The sequence below is a fragment of the Apteryx rowi genome, unplaced genomic scaffold, assembly GCF_003343035.1.
Source record: "Apteryx rowi isolate R43461 unplaced genomic scaffold, aptRow1 scaffold_83, whole genome shotgun sequence".
Taxonomy (NCBI): Eukaryota; Metazoa; Chordata; class Aves; order Apterygiformes; family Apterygidae; genus Apteryx; species Apteryx rowi.
The window spans coordinates 1,023,517-1,037,943 of NW_020451127.1; the positions used below are offsets into that span (position 1 = coordinate 1,023,517).

The 14,427-nt window shown below is 49.0% G+C and overlaps 1 protein-coding gene across 3 annotated transcripts in view; it reads left to right on the forward strand.

Moving 5' to 3' along the window:
- The first annotated feature begins 749 nt into the window (after positions 1–749).
- Positions 750–14,427, forward strand: part of CCDC12 (coiled-coil domain containing 12) — a 38,884-nt gene continuing 25,206 nt past the window's right edge. For 2 of the 3 annotated variants that reach the window (XM_026089698.1, XM_026089701.1), the window contains exon 1: positions 11,807–12,078. In XM_026089698.1, coding sequence (XP_025945483.1) covers positions 11,842–12,078 — 237 coding nt within the window. In that variant the 5' untranslated portion in view covers positions 11,807–11,841. Of the gene's footprint in view, positions 801–11,806; positions 12,079–14,427 lie in introns of those variants that run through there. The other variant, XM_026089699.1, reaches the window with a different exon arrangement.

A 14,427-nucleotide genomic window follows, 5' to 3' on the forward strand; every position in this document is an offset into this window, starting at 1 on the left:
CCGCAGGCTGGGGCAGGGGATGCGCTGTGGAGCGGCTTGGTGAGGGGGGGGCGCGTACAAAAGCAGGGGTGTCAGCGGTGGGGAGGGGGCCTCGGGGCTGAGGAGCGCGGCGGGTGAGCGAGGAGCCCTGTGTTGCTTTTCCATGTTGTCCCCCCCAGCTCCCCGTGTTTGCGTCACGTCTGAAAATCAGCTCGCAAATACTGTGCAGTTACATAATCCGTATCGGATGGTGGCTGGTAGAAACTGCCAAATGGGAGCCGGCCCCAAACCCGGGCGGCGAGTGGGGCTTCGTAGTGAGGATGAAAACACGGATTCATCCCTGGGTTATGAGGGGACACGTCACTTCTCCTTGGCGCTTTCTGGCAGCTGGGGGTCTTGACTTCCATTTAACAGAGACTTTGAGACCTGATTATCGTTAGTGCAGTGTCCAGGAAACTGAGGTAGAGGTTATGTTGCCTGACCAAAGCCAGGGTCGAGCGGGATGGAAAACTGGGAGTTTTTGTACCTCATGCTTGTTGCTGGACTCCCTGGATTTAGAGATTGGCTAATATAAGAACAAGGAAAAGCACGACAGCTTGGAGAAGGATTCCTGTAAGGAGCCGGGACGACGATCCCAAGGCTCCATCAAAGCATCTCCTGTTCTCTCCGCAATCCCTGTGGAGTGACTGATCCAGATGGAGTGAGTTCAAAGCGTAATACTCAAATCCATTTGCTTCTTCCTATCCCTTAGCGTGAAACCCAAGGGTCATCTTAAAATCTTCCTCATGGCAAGAAGCTCCTCTGCTGGAGCTGCTCCTGCGGTAGGTGCCTGAGGCTCATCCCTGCCCGCGGGTGCAGGTGAGGCGGTTTGCGGCAGGCTGCTCGGTGAAAGGGGGATGTTTATTGTGAATTCAGTGTGGTCGTGGGACGGCGCGAAGGAATTGGGTCGGGGTTGTGGTCAGCAGACTGGAAGCTGCGTGCGTACGGCCCTTTTCGGCCGCGTGTCCCGTGGGTAGCACGGCAGGCCCCTGGCTCAGGCTCTGCCTTGGAGGATTTTACTGCAATTTGTGTGGATCTTGTGTCAAGCGCTGCTGACAAAATGCCTGGGTTCAATTCTCAAGGAGTTTTTCCGAAAAGGTTTGTGATGGGCTGAATCCTCACCCAGAAAACTTGAGCTGTTTTGACTGGCGGTTCTTGTTGCGTTTGTGAATGATGAGCTTGGGGGGGGAGGGAGGGAGGTAAATGAAATTTTTATTGGTGGTGAAAGGGGAATGCAATAAATTTGAGAAACTTGGCAACTTGGAGATGCTTAAGCATCTCCATAACGTGACCTGTGTCAGTTCTTGATTCAGTTTTTTTGCAATGTATTTCTAAGTGTAAACTAAATGATGACTTATCGTTTTCGCTAACGGGGATCGCTTGCTAGCTTGCTGTGGATGATTGAGATTGCTGTAAGCTAATTCAAAAGAATCCGAAACATTGGTTGCTGGTGCTTCAAACGGTAAAACTGAAAAGAGGGGAAAAAAGCAAGTCAACATTCGGCTTCTAAAAATAGGGATGATCTCTCGGGAACTAAAATGTGGTTGTGGAGGGTGTAGCACACCGTGTGTTGTTCTCGCTTGGTTTACTGCTGCTTTTTTTTTTTTTTTTAATTTTGGGTTGAGATCTTCTGACTTGATCCCTATGAGTGCAAAAGCTGTTTTTATTTCTTTTCCGTGAGTACTATGTCATACGCAGTACCAGTGTACTGTGCCTTCAGAGGAAATACCGATTTTTTTACTCTGTGCAAAACTGTTGTGTTCTTGGCTCGGCCTTGGACCGACCTGTTCATGGCTCTGCAAGAAAGAAAAGTGACAAAACTAGGCTTTCTCTCTGAATTTCTGAGAAACTTCCCAAAGAATTTGTAACCAACTGCTATGAGATTATTTCTTTCAGTGGGTGTGAATATAGAACAGAAATAAACCGTATAACTTATCGTAGAATTAACGGTGTCTTTAGCCTGTATGCTTTAGTGCTTCGAAATCTTACTCATCTGTATTTGAGCGGTGCGCTCGTGCGGGGAGGTGGTCGGGAGCAGGACACAGCGCCCGTGTTGCTCCTGTCGAGTCTCAGGTTAAAGTAAAACTCTGGCAAAGACCCAGTGTCCGTCAGGCCACGCCACCTTGCAAGGGAAAATAATAATAATAATAATAATAATAACTAATTTCCTGGCAGTGAGTAAGTGGGAGCTTACTGGGACAGACCGAAGTGTCTCGTGTTTAGTAGCTCCTAGCAGATCTGTCCTGATGAATTTGTCTAATCCTTTCTAAATCCGCTTCTACTCTTGGCTTTTGCAGCATCCCGAGGCAAGGAATTCCGCCATTTAATTAATCCCAACGTGAAAAGCTCCATCCTTCGGTTTTAAACCCCCTGTGAAACTTGCTTTGGATGTTCCCTCGTGCAGATAGCGTGAGAAACACTCAATAAGTGTTCTGTGTTCGTGCGTGTGATTTTATAGCGCTCTTGGTCTCTCTTCCAGGTTAAAGTTCTGATCCGTGAAGTCTGTCTTTGTATAAAAAAATACCTCCAAACTGTCTTTCTGACTCTCCTATGTCCCTTTTCTAGGTATGGGATACCCTTTTGAAGAGAGGGTATCTGGCACCGCGTGTTGCTCAGGATGTGGGGGACTCGTGGGCTTATAGCGCTAGCATAGTATTTCCTGTTTTGTTTTTTTTTTCTTCTGTATTCTCACTTTGGCCACATCAGCCTTTTTCATCTGTCAAAGCTTGTCTACTTTTTCCAGTTCTCTATGGAAAAAAACCTGCCTTTTCGTACACACTGCTTTGCTCGCTCCTTAGACTGTCGTGACTACACAGCTCCTAATGCCAGTTACTAATCTTATTTATTTTTTCTGGCTCCTCAGCCCTGAGCTGACGCTTTGAGCGGACTCCTCAGCCATCCCGAGATCTTTCCGGAGCAGCAGGACTCATTAGGAACCCATTCCCCGTGCAGGTGTGGTTAGGGTTATTCTTCTCCCGTGCGCGTTGCTTCACGCGAGACCCTGAATTTCACTGCCTGCTGCCTTATTGCTCAGTTAATGTGGGATTGCGAAATCCTCCTGCAAGACTTCCCTTGTCGCTAGATTTCGCTTTGAATGATCTCGTCTGCAAACGCTGTCGTCTAACTAGCCGTGCCGTGAAGGTGATGTTCGTCTCTTCCCAATTAGTGAGGAAACGAGTGCGGTAATATCCAAACGTATAAAAAAGTCGATGTGTTATCTTGTGCCCTCTCTGAGCTTACTTGACCCGTTACGCTGCCTTTCACTGATCGCCAGCAAATGGGTTTTTTACTCAAAAACGTGTGATCGTTTGCGTTCCAGGCATAATTTACCTCTTAGAAACGTCAGTCGACATTTGCTTATATGAATGTGTTTAAAATAGTATGCGGGGCAACGTTGGATTCCCAGATTAAATCTAGGGCCCTGGAACCAGCAAAGTTTGCAATTTCAAGGCTGTTGTAAAGTATCAGAGAGAGGTCATTTCCCTCCTAAATTCAAACTAAATTGCCTTTCAGCAGCAAGTAATCAAACTGCGTCTTGTTTTATTACAAATCCTGCTCTTAACTTGTTGGCATATTGACTATTGCTTCCTGTTCTGGTGGAAAAAAATACCTTTGTGAGTCATCTGACTGCAATCTTTAGTTTGCAAGTTTTCCTCTCTTCAACAACAACAACAAAAAATCAAACCAAAACATCTTGCGGCAGCTGCCGCTGAGCTTACGAGGCTCTACGGGTTGCTGCACRGCCGCCTTTGTCGTGGCTGGAAAGTTAAATAGCTGCTTGCTTTTGAATTGGCAGCTCGCGGCTGAAACGCCCTCCTTGGTCCGTATCCCTTCTCGGTATTGCGGGTGATTCACCCTTCTGAGTGGTTTTGCTCGGCCAGAAGGAAACTCTCGGTTTTTAACCTGTTCGGAAAGCACTGAAATACTCTTTGGTGCCTTTTCGGCAATAGGGTTCTCCCCTCTGTGTCAGGTTATTATTTGAGACATGTCAGGTTATTATTTGAGACCGTTTTTATTTCCTTGGAGTAAGTCTGATCTATGCAGACTCAGCTGGGGTGGACAGCAGCACCGTTTCGTTTCATTTCTGTGAGAGTCTTGCCAATTGGAAGATCATTTGTCCTTGTTTTTTCTACCCCAAAAGATCCGTCCGTAACAGCAGAAGGCAAATCCGAAAAGATTCGGTAGCCTAGAAGCCTGCAGAAATGCATGGGAAGAGGTGGCGGGAGCAGTCTTCAAGGTAGACCTTGCTGCTGTGCCGTAGGAGAGGAAACGCAAAGGGAAGTCCCGTAGTGTTTTAAGYGGGCCGCGCACGTTTTTCTGCCAGCTTGAGCTATTTAAAAAAAAAAAACAAAATACTTCTGAAAGCGGCTGGTTATATAACTGGCACTTCGCTAAYGTTGTTGCTGCCACGTCCAATTAACAGGAAAACCCCCCCTGGTTTTTGCAAGGAGCAGCCTCGTGAAAGGTCGCGTGATGACGCGGGTCCTTTCGGCTTCGGGCRTCTTTGGTTTTGAAGTGGTCAGGGAGCAGCAAATGGCTCCGGCTCTTGGGATCCTGCGTCGTGGGGAAGATCGAGGCAGCGTTTTCCCGAGTAGCTCGCTCTGGAGTGGTGATACCTGTAAGCGAGGCAAACCTCTCCTAAAGCAAGACGTTTATGGAGTTAGGGACTGAAGAAGTGGACGTCTCGCATGCTTCATGTGGCTTTTATTTTTTCAGGCGATGGAATAGTGACGGTAAAAGTTGCGCGAGCGCTGAATGGGTCTGCGGCGCTCTGCCTGCTTAAGCCTCGTCGTACTGATAGCAATGACTGTCCTGAAGCGATATCGTGCARCAAAGCCCCTGATTATCTGCTTGCTTCCTATGTCTTTTTTTCTTGCCTGACAGCTTGAAATCAGATAGAAACATTCTGTTTGCCTTTCTCATGAGGGCTCTTTTTGCTGAAGAACAACTGTTGCCCGATTTAAACTTTAACTTAGCATGACTGTGTTTAGATTTGTCTTTAGATTAACTGCTAAGCTGACTGTTACCTCGCTGTATATTTTGAAGCAAAATGAGAGAGCAAGGTTTCCGAGTCTGGTTAAAGCTACTGGCTGCATGGCTTGAGGTGGCTCCCTGTTCACATAGGCCTAAGCYTTGCAAACGCTTTCCGGAGCAAGCTGGAACTGTTTGGCTGGCAGTGGGACAGCTTGCGTATCCCAGACTATTGAGTATTTTCAGGAAGGGGACCTTACAGTCTGAGTTCCAATATCACTTGGCAATTTTCTAGGATTAAAACAGGAGTGTGACTATGTGTCGTGTCCCATGAAGACCAGAAAGCCCTCGCAGTCCATCAGCTATCAAATTGTTGTGCTACAGATTATACTGAAGCTGTTGCGGAGCTTTGTCTGCTTAATGCAGGATTCAGTCCAAAACGGTGTTTGGAGTAGAAAGCTAATACTTGTCCGTAGATCAGAAGTTGCAAGATCGCTCTGGTGAGAACCAGGGCGACCAGTTGAAGGGGAAGCTGTTGTGCCTGTAAATCTAAGCAGTTGAACGTTGTTGCAGGTCCTTTCCTTAACACGCAAGGAGCTGTATCCCCATAACTACAACCTTCTGCTAAGCCAGTTGATAATTAACTGTAGTTACCTGTATTTATAAATGCTGGCCTACAGGTTGCCCTTGAAACCAGTTTTCTGATGTGTTCGCACCTGCCTGGTTTAGAGTTAGACAAATGCTTTGCTCGGGTGCAGCATGCCGATCTCCAAAATTTACGGTGCTTCAAACCCCAAAAAATAGCCATGTAATGTTGATTCTTCCAGTAGATGCTTTACAGCCGTGTCCTGGGATACATCTGTAAGCACCAAGTAGATCGGAGCTCGCATCTGTTAAAAATATTGAGGCCTCTGTGAAAGATAACCAGCTTTTTGGATCATCTGTTGTACGGAAAACTGTGCTTGTAAAAGGCGGGGGGAAGAATTCGGGCCTTTTATTTGGTTTAGATATCCCGATAGAGGGATTGTGTCATAAACAACTGCTTTCTTTGCCTTAGGGAGGAATTTTTGTTTTAGTTAAAGATACATACGTATCTTTAGTAAGGAACTCGATAGCTCATTCCTCTGGATAGCACCCACGGAGGCAACGAAACAGTCAAATAAAGAAGCCAGTAAGTTGTTATCGTTCTTGCAAGAAGCTAAGTACTTTTCCCACAGCTACTTATTTTTAGTAACAGATATTTGAGCAGTATAGAGGAACTGCTGTCTCGGGCGCTGCTTGTAACAGGGGTTTGCTCCTTCGGCTCAACTGTTGAAAGATTTTTTGTGTGTGACTGCCCTTGAAACGAGAGGAAATAGTTTCCGGCTACTAGTGGCGTGACAGGGCTGCGGCATGCTGCTGCTGCTGTGTTAATTTGGACTACTAGGGAGAGGAAGATGTTCATCTACCAAGGAAACTTGACTATATTGAGCACTCARACTGATGCAGCCCTTCTGGTAGTGAGTTATCAGACCTTCAAAATGATTCCTACTAGTGGTTGCGTTATCACATAGTTGCACCGCTATCATAGGACGTGGAAAAAATGAGCTTCAACTCTCCGTGCAGATATACGGAAAGAAGAACGTGTTGCTTGTTTTTGCTCTCTACAGCCTGCCCGCCGAGTGCCAAAGCAGTTCAGGAGAAACGTCCTAAATTTGGCTTTGTGAGATTGCGAGCAGAGAGGTTTAAGATGCCCTGGGGCCTGGGTCACRTTGCCACCCAGTGAGTTTAATTAAAGTGTCGAGAGCAGCTGTGGTTCCACCTCTGCCCTTTCCTCTGCTTTTCTTTGCYGGTTTCTAGGCTTCACAGTAATCATCCCCGTTTCTAAAATTACTTACTGGCCAGGCAGCAGTGCTGCAGAAGAGGACTCTGGTGGTAGTAGATGGGAGACTGGTAGCTGTGTGGGACTAATCTAAAGGAGCAGCTCTATTTTCGGAAGCAGGAGGGCTGCGAAGCGATCCTCCCGTTTTCCTTGGCCCTTCGGCGGTGCGCTGTGTCCTGTTGGAGGCTCTGCAGTTCAGGAAGGATACGCCGCTTTGCTCAAAGCGACAAGGAGACTTGGCAGAGAGTGAGCAAGCATGACCTGCAGGGAAAAGTAAAGCAAATTGGACCTCTTAAATTGAAGGAAGAGAAGCTCWTGAGGAGATACGGCCATGGCTTTTACGTGTGTAAAAATAGCTATGAAGGGAAAGGGAACAAATCCTTTTTCCTGTCCAGAGGAGGAAAAGATAAGGATTAATGGCCTTACTTTCAGCAGGGGAGAGTCAGGTTAAACATTAGGAAGAACTGTGGCAGGAAGCATCTCCCTGGTGTCACCTAGATGAAGCTGATCTTGCCTTTGGCAGGGAGACGGACAAGATAATTTCTCAAKCTCTTTCCCCATCCTACTTTCCGTAACAGCATTTCAGGCTGGAAGATTCACCTTGCATTATGCTGGCCTACGCAAAGTTGCTTTTCCTCTTGGAAAATTGTTCCAAAGTTGGAGGGTACGGACCCAGGAAACCTGAAAGACAGGTCAGCAGCTTTCCTAGCGATGGGCAGACGGCGGGGACAAGAAGTTGGGGCTAGGTGGCAAGAGGGGCCCGCAAGTCCTTAGCTCTAGGCCCACGTTGAGACTTCACGCACGTTCCTCTTCGGTGTGGCTAGCACCTACCTGTCTCTCACCCACCGCACGCGTTACCGCTTGGCTTTTTCACCGCTAGGGCAGCGCCCCGGGTGTTTGGGGTGCTGTTCCTCAGGCCGAGGTTAGCACGAGCAGATGCTAACGGCAAAGCAAGCTTGACTTGGGCACTCTTTCTCGTGTTGCTTGTTGCCTTTTCCAGCAGGCACTGTTCCCACCTTGTCAGACCACCAGCAGAGCCCTCTAGCAGAAGCTGGCACTGGAGGCAAAATCTTTGGAAGGCCATGTAGGTATTTTTCCTCCTCTTTAGTATGAAACCGCTGTCACGTAATAATCCCTGCTGGGACCCTCACACTTGTAAATGGAGAGTTAACCTCCTACGAGAAACTGGCAGCAAGTTTGAGATCGGATTTTTTTCCTGATGCTCGTTAATCTTGACTCATTTTGGCATTGCCACGGCAATGGACAGAGGGTTTTTACATAATTTTTCTCTTTTCTTCTGTACCCGTAACGAAAAGATTAACTGCTCCTTTTCAACACAAACCGCACTGTGCTAAAACCTTGGCTCCTTTAATCTGCCGCTYGGCAGTCCCGGCCGCGCGCTCCGAGGTGTCGTCTTGCGGGAGCTTTTGAATGGGCTCCATGGAAATAACGACTGACGCGGAGCGTCTTTTCATCCGTAGCGGAGCCCGTACTTGTGCTGAATGAGGAGGAGCTCCAAAGCGTAATGCGGAGTCGGACGGAGGCCTTACGGTGGTGACGTGCAATACGGGCTGGAGGAGAGGGCGTGCAAGCTCTCCTTCGGGGAATCTCATTTAACCTTTTGCTTCAAATGAATCAACTTGTCTCTAATTTGTTCCTTCGCTTGTTTAAATAATCTTTTGGGGCAGCTTTTTTCTTTTTCTTTTTTTTGTTAAAATCCCATGTAATGAGAGGTGGCAACTCTATAGCTATGAGGCCCCTCAAGCTTTGTGAAAATAAAAGGTTGGATATATTTTYTTCCTGCGCTACCAAAGYGTAGGCTGCAGTGTGAGCTCGGCTSTTATCAGCTATCGGGGAACCGCCTGGGGAGAGATGTGAAGTTGAACTGCGGAAAATGTTTTGATTGGAGCTGCCACTTTATTAAACACCAGAGAAYGTAACCGCAAGTCAAATCCGCGGGAAGCCAGGCCTCCTTGGTTCTGCTGAGCATAAAACTGCAGTAATTCCTGCAGGGATTGCACTGAGCATCCCTTCTCGAAGGAAATGCCTGRTGCTTGTGGCTGCGAAGGCAACATCAGTGGGGTCCTGAGCTCTTAACTTAGTGACTTGTGGTTAAATTCAAGATGCTTGTAGAAAAGTAACATAGTTGAAGGTCAGTCTGAAACTTCTCTTTCCATGTTTGACTACCTTTCAGATTCTGCTTTTGAAGCTTTAAAAGCTTTTTCTTTGTTCAGGTTTGACAACTCCCAGCATTTATTTATTTTTTTTAGCTAGGGCTTGACATTGTTTTCCTTATGCCCTTAGTTCCGTAAATACAGCAAATGCAAATCATCCTCCTCTTCAGAACRTCTAGGGTAAAGTGTGAACCTTTCAAGGGTAATGTATTTCATCTGGAAGAAAGTAATTTGAAATACAGATACYGACTGGAAAAGCAGCATAGATGTGAACTTCCAGACACACTCCCGTGAGCATCCAAAGCTGTTCTAAGCAGCGCATGCATTCCTGGGTGGATTTAGGACAGCTACAAAGCTTATTTTTTAAGAAGCAATCATCAAGTGACCTTTAATAGCATGTTGGGGGGGGCAATTAAGGGTAGCAAAGCAACAGGAAGATGCAGTCAAGGCTGATAGTGAAGATGATGTGAAGCACCTAAGGCCAGAGGTTGCTTGCCAAAAGCTAGGGCCAAAGGGACGAGCCGAAATAAGAAAACGTATTCTGTAAATATTCAGATTTTAGGCCTTTCTTGCAAGCAGTGCAGAGGGCTGTCTTCTGGTTGGGCTTGTGCAGCACAGACTAGATACGTTCCTCGTTTCTTCCTTTAGTTCTGCTGTCCTTCCTGCGTCTCTTGGGACACCGGTGGCTTTGTGCCTAAAACTGCTGCGTGTCGCAGCTTCAGGTTATTCCCACTGCTTTGTGGAAAACAAAGCACGTCAGCGAGCGGCAGGAACGCCTGCTGGTCCGTGGAGGAAAACGGTGCTTAGCCCTGGCCTTAAATCCCGTATCGTGCTGTTAAAAATCCAGCTGGCTTGGGACTGTTTGGGGATTTCGTGCGAGGGTAAGCGTTAGCAGCAAAGAGAAGACGCTGAGAGTGGATGCCGCGTTTCCGCTTGCTCACCTTTTCTGTCAAAAGCAAACATCTTAAGCAGAGCTCTCCAAAAACGCTTAATTTTTAGCGGTCGCGTTTCTGCCCGTAAAGGAAACGGACCTGGTGACACAGCGGAAGATCCGGAAATCGAGCGATTGGCAGCACACAGCTAAAGGAAAGAAAAGGCGCAAGGGTGCGTGTGGGAGATCTGGGGCTTTATTTACCGGAGGCAAAGCCTTGGTAGGTGACAGCCACCTATTCGCCGTGTAAAAATAACGTGAGAAAATAGCAAACTGGACAAATAATGAGAAATAATCCTCTCTTAAATACTATGAAACCGGCTTATGGCATGGCTTTCCCAGCACGGGGAGGTGTAAAGCAGCTTAGCAGGCATCCTTTGTAGTATCTGATTGCGTTTCCGCAGCAGTGAAGCAGATGGTCGTGGTTTTAGTTTCTATGGAAGTACTTGTGTACATGTATTTCAGGATTTTGCGTGTAATATAAGTGCATGCGCGTGGCTTTTGAGCCGGACTTCCCGGGTTCAGATTCCGGTTCGCTTTCTTGTAGCCTTGCCTCAGTTTCGTCGCTTGCAACGCGTGGGGCACTGCTTTCTCCAGCACTTGGATGGAAAAAACTCCTTACTGACTTGCTATAAAAGCAGTATTTAGCATTTGCAATTATAAATAGACCTTATTGTGCAGGCATATTCCGTGTATATATATATATATATATATATTTTTTTTTGTCTTTTGGACTTGGTATCGCTATGATTAAATTCTTTTGGGACAGCGTCCGATTATCATCGGAGCTAAATAACAGGATCCACGGTTAGCTGGTTACTCGCTACTTTTCCTGGGTACTCCTAGCTTTTTAAAGCAGAATATCTGGTGCGGTGACTCGAGGGGATGCCGCCCGTTTTCCAGAAGTGGCCGTCACCAAAATGGCGGAAAAATTGTCGTGTCGGAGGCGGGGAGATGCTGGGACGCACTGCTCGGCCGCCGTGGTGCCCTGGGCGGGCTGGATGTCTTGCTCTGCATTGCCTAACGCAATAACCTAACGAACATAAGAGCCGCGGAGCTATTTCCACCGCTGCTGTGGCCGGAAAGCGCGAGGCGAAGAAGCAGGAGCTTTCTGCACCGTCTCGAGGCCGCCCGCGGTCGCCCGTGCGTGGGCCGAGCCTGGGTTCAGCAGGGAGGAAGGGTCTCCACCTGCCCCTTCGTCATCGCTTCCCCGGGCCGGCCCGAAAGCTCTTGCGGCCGCGTCACGCACTGAACTGGAAAAAAAAACATGGTTTGGCCCAAACCCAAGCTTTTGTTTCCCTCTAACGCTGATTCGGGGTTTGCAGCCGCGGCGGGTCGCCGAGCCTTCGCGCCTGCCTCCGCTCCCCGGGGAGGTAGAGGGGAGCTGGGGGGAGGAAGACCACGGCGCTGCCCCTTTCCTTTGCAGCAGGCACCGTCCCGTCACAGCCTGGAGCAAGGAGTCTTTCCCCTCGCGAAGGTCTCATTGCAGAAGAGCCCCGGAGAGCCGGCGACTCTGCAAACGTCATCGGACTTTGACCCAAGCGACTGAACCGTCCCGCGGGTCTCGGCGCTCGAGTCTGGCGCGCGGCCTGGTGGCTCGGCTCTCCGCCGGCCCCGGGTGCATGTTTTCGCCTCTAGTTTTTTTTTTTAATGTTCCTGAAAGCAAAGCACGAAGGGGCCCAGAAAATAGTTGCTGTGGTAACAGAGCGCGGTAAAGTTATTACGGCGAGACTAAAACGTGCGATTAGGGCTCCAAAGGCTCGATTCCTGTGCGCGGTTTATTGAGAAAGCAATAAACCGTCGCTGCGGCGCTCAAACGAGAAGCCCGCGGACGACGTGGTTGTGCTTTCACCAGCCAAAAGCAGCTGGTTGCCGAACCCTGGGAGATGTTCCTCAGCTCTGCTGTCTCCCTGGCCCCTTCGGGCCCTTCTGCAAAACGCCGCTGCGCAGACAGGGAGACGGTTTGCAAAAGGCCTGGGGGAGAGGGGAGGCTCGGATGTGAATTTGGGTCTGGAGCTTGCTGGGCTTCTCGGGTGTTTCTTGGTGCCTGCAGTGAGTTCCTGGCCTGGACAAGCTCCAGGGTCATCCCGCTCGATGAACGCCTGCGGATAAAGCTGCTAAGGGTAAAACCTGCACCACGGTATGCTCTCGAACGGTCCTTCGTTTTGCTTCTCTTGCCAGCTCTGGCTTGGAAATGGACTGCGTGAGGTATGGTTTGGTCTGATTTTTTGCCTCCGAAAGCCTTTTTGCGGCCTTTCGGTTAGAAAAGGCTGAGGAATGGGGCCTCCGAGCTGCTCGCAGTGGATCGGGAGCTCACCGGCACATCGCGAGTTACAACGGTGCTGCCCACGATGCAAATAAAAGGTGGGAAGTGAAAGCCGAATAGCGTTTTGGCTGTGCAGCTCTGAATCGATGACGGCCCTGTGGAATAAGGAGGTGCGTTGCCCTTTGCAGGATCCTTAAGGATCCTCAAAGTTGGCGCTTATAGTCAAAGCAAAATACGGATCCGCCTGCTTGCAGCTCCTTGCTGTAATCACCGGAGACGGTGACAGCAGCAGCTGTCTCCTGCACGTGCTGTTGGACAGGTTTTAGGCAAGGGAGCCAAAGAAATACAAGTCCTTTTGCTTAGGTTGATCCTCCCGAGATGCTTTTATGCAGGCGCGAGCTGGCGCTGCCACGGGAATAGAGTGGTCCTGCTTTTTTGCTGCTCCCTCTGCTCTCCCTCCGGTGACCTGAGCAAGGGAGCTTCGAGCAGACCGAGTTGGGTTCAGACTTGCCCAGCAGGGAACGGGAACCTCTCAGATGGGTCCTTGAGGTGGACCTCCTCCTCTTCCTCCTCCTCCTTGGGGAGGCTCGATGGGGGGGATGGCTGGAGGCTGCGGCAGCCCTGGTTTGGGTGCGTTTCGGGTTTGTGGCCCGGCCTCCTTGGTGGTGGTGGTGGTCGTGGGGAAAGACTGAAGGGGGGCAGAGTGGTCCAAGACTAACCCAAAAGGAAGCTTCTCTGCAGGGCAGACAGATTGCGAAGCTAGGTAAGCTATATTTATTTTTATGCCCGTGACAGCTAGGACCCAGGTATAAGTAATAGAGCGTGATGGGATTATTTGGAATAACAAAGCATGGAGCTGGCACGGAGGCATCTTGGATAATTGATTTAACGAATCTGGAAGGCTCTCGAGACTGAGGTCTTCCAGCAAGCGTTCTCTGCAGTGCAACGCTCCCGTTGGTGCTTCAGCTGCCAGGATCCCCCAAACGCGCTTTTCCGCTGGGCGCTCTCCCCGCGTCGCTCCGATGCGGCTCCCGGCTCTGCCGCAGCAGCAGGACTTGGGGCCTTGCGGATGGAGAACATGCAGTTAGGTGCAGGTGAGCTCAACGTTCGTGCTGTGAAGCTGGAGTGAAAATTGTTGCTCTCCACCAAAAGCCTGTGCCCCCCTGAACTGAATTTTCATCCGAATCCTGCAACGGGAGGCAGCTCTTCGCAGCAGGTCGGTGGCGTAGCGTTGCCCCTTCTTCGCGAGGCTGGAGCTCCCGCGATGCGCCGTGGTCTGCCGGAGGATGGAGATGCGGCAAAGAACGGGCTCATGAGGCTTTGCAGCGCTATTCCTGCAAATATTCTTCTTTTCATTTAAGCATTTTGTTTTCAGCCAGTATCACGGGCGTCTTAAAAGCCCCCTTTGGCTGTGACCTTGCATGAATCGCGCAGGCGACAACTTCAGTTATTAAAATCTCATCTCCTTGCAACGCCCAATTCCTTTGGTGACTGACTATAAATACGGTGGTTGCACCTTCTATAAAATCCTCGAGTTATTTGCCGGGCCTGTATTCACTTAGGCTCCCAGCATCCTTCTTGGAGTTCTCAACTACCCCAATTTCATGGATGGGGAATTAAACTCTTGTTGCTGAAATAATACGAGTGTCATTAAAAAAAAAAAAGCCTAAATAAATGTCTGGCTCCATGTTCCTGAGCCACCGTTGAGCGGCAGAAGCATAAGGTTGTTGTTAGCCATGGAGGCGTTTCCCTTAAAGTCTGGTTCCCAGGTAGCCTCAAAGCAAATCATGTCGATAATAAGGCAGGGGAGAAGGTCCTAGCTCTCTCCGTGAGCCAGCGAGTTTCCCCAGGATCTTTCTGCCTGGAAGAACAAAGTTAAATGCAAAGAAAAATCCCCGGCCGGGGAGCCGCGCTTGCGTTACTGCACGGCCGGCTGGCGTTGCTTTTCAGCCGACTTTTCTGTTTAATTTATGAAGGGGAAAAATAGACTCCAGCAAATAGGTTAATCATCAGCTCCAAAAAATGCAGAGTTAGATCCGTCTTGCACCCGAGTGGCGCCGCTTAATTAGCGCGGGCAAAACTGTGGTTTACATTTGTGAAACTCTCCCTGGGTAGTTTATCTAACTCTTTTTTTCTTTTTTTTTTTTCTTTTAAATAAATATGGAGCTGGAGAAGATTCGTGCATGGTGGTTCCTGGCTTCGGCAA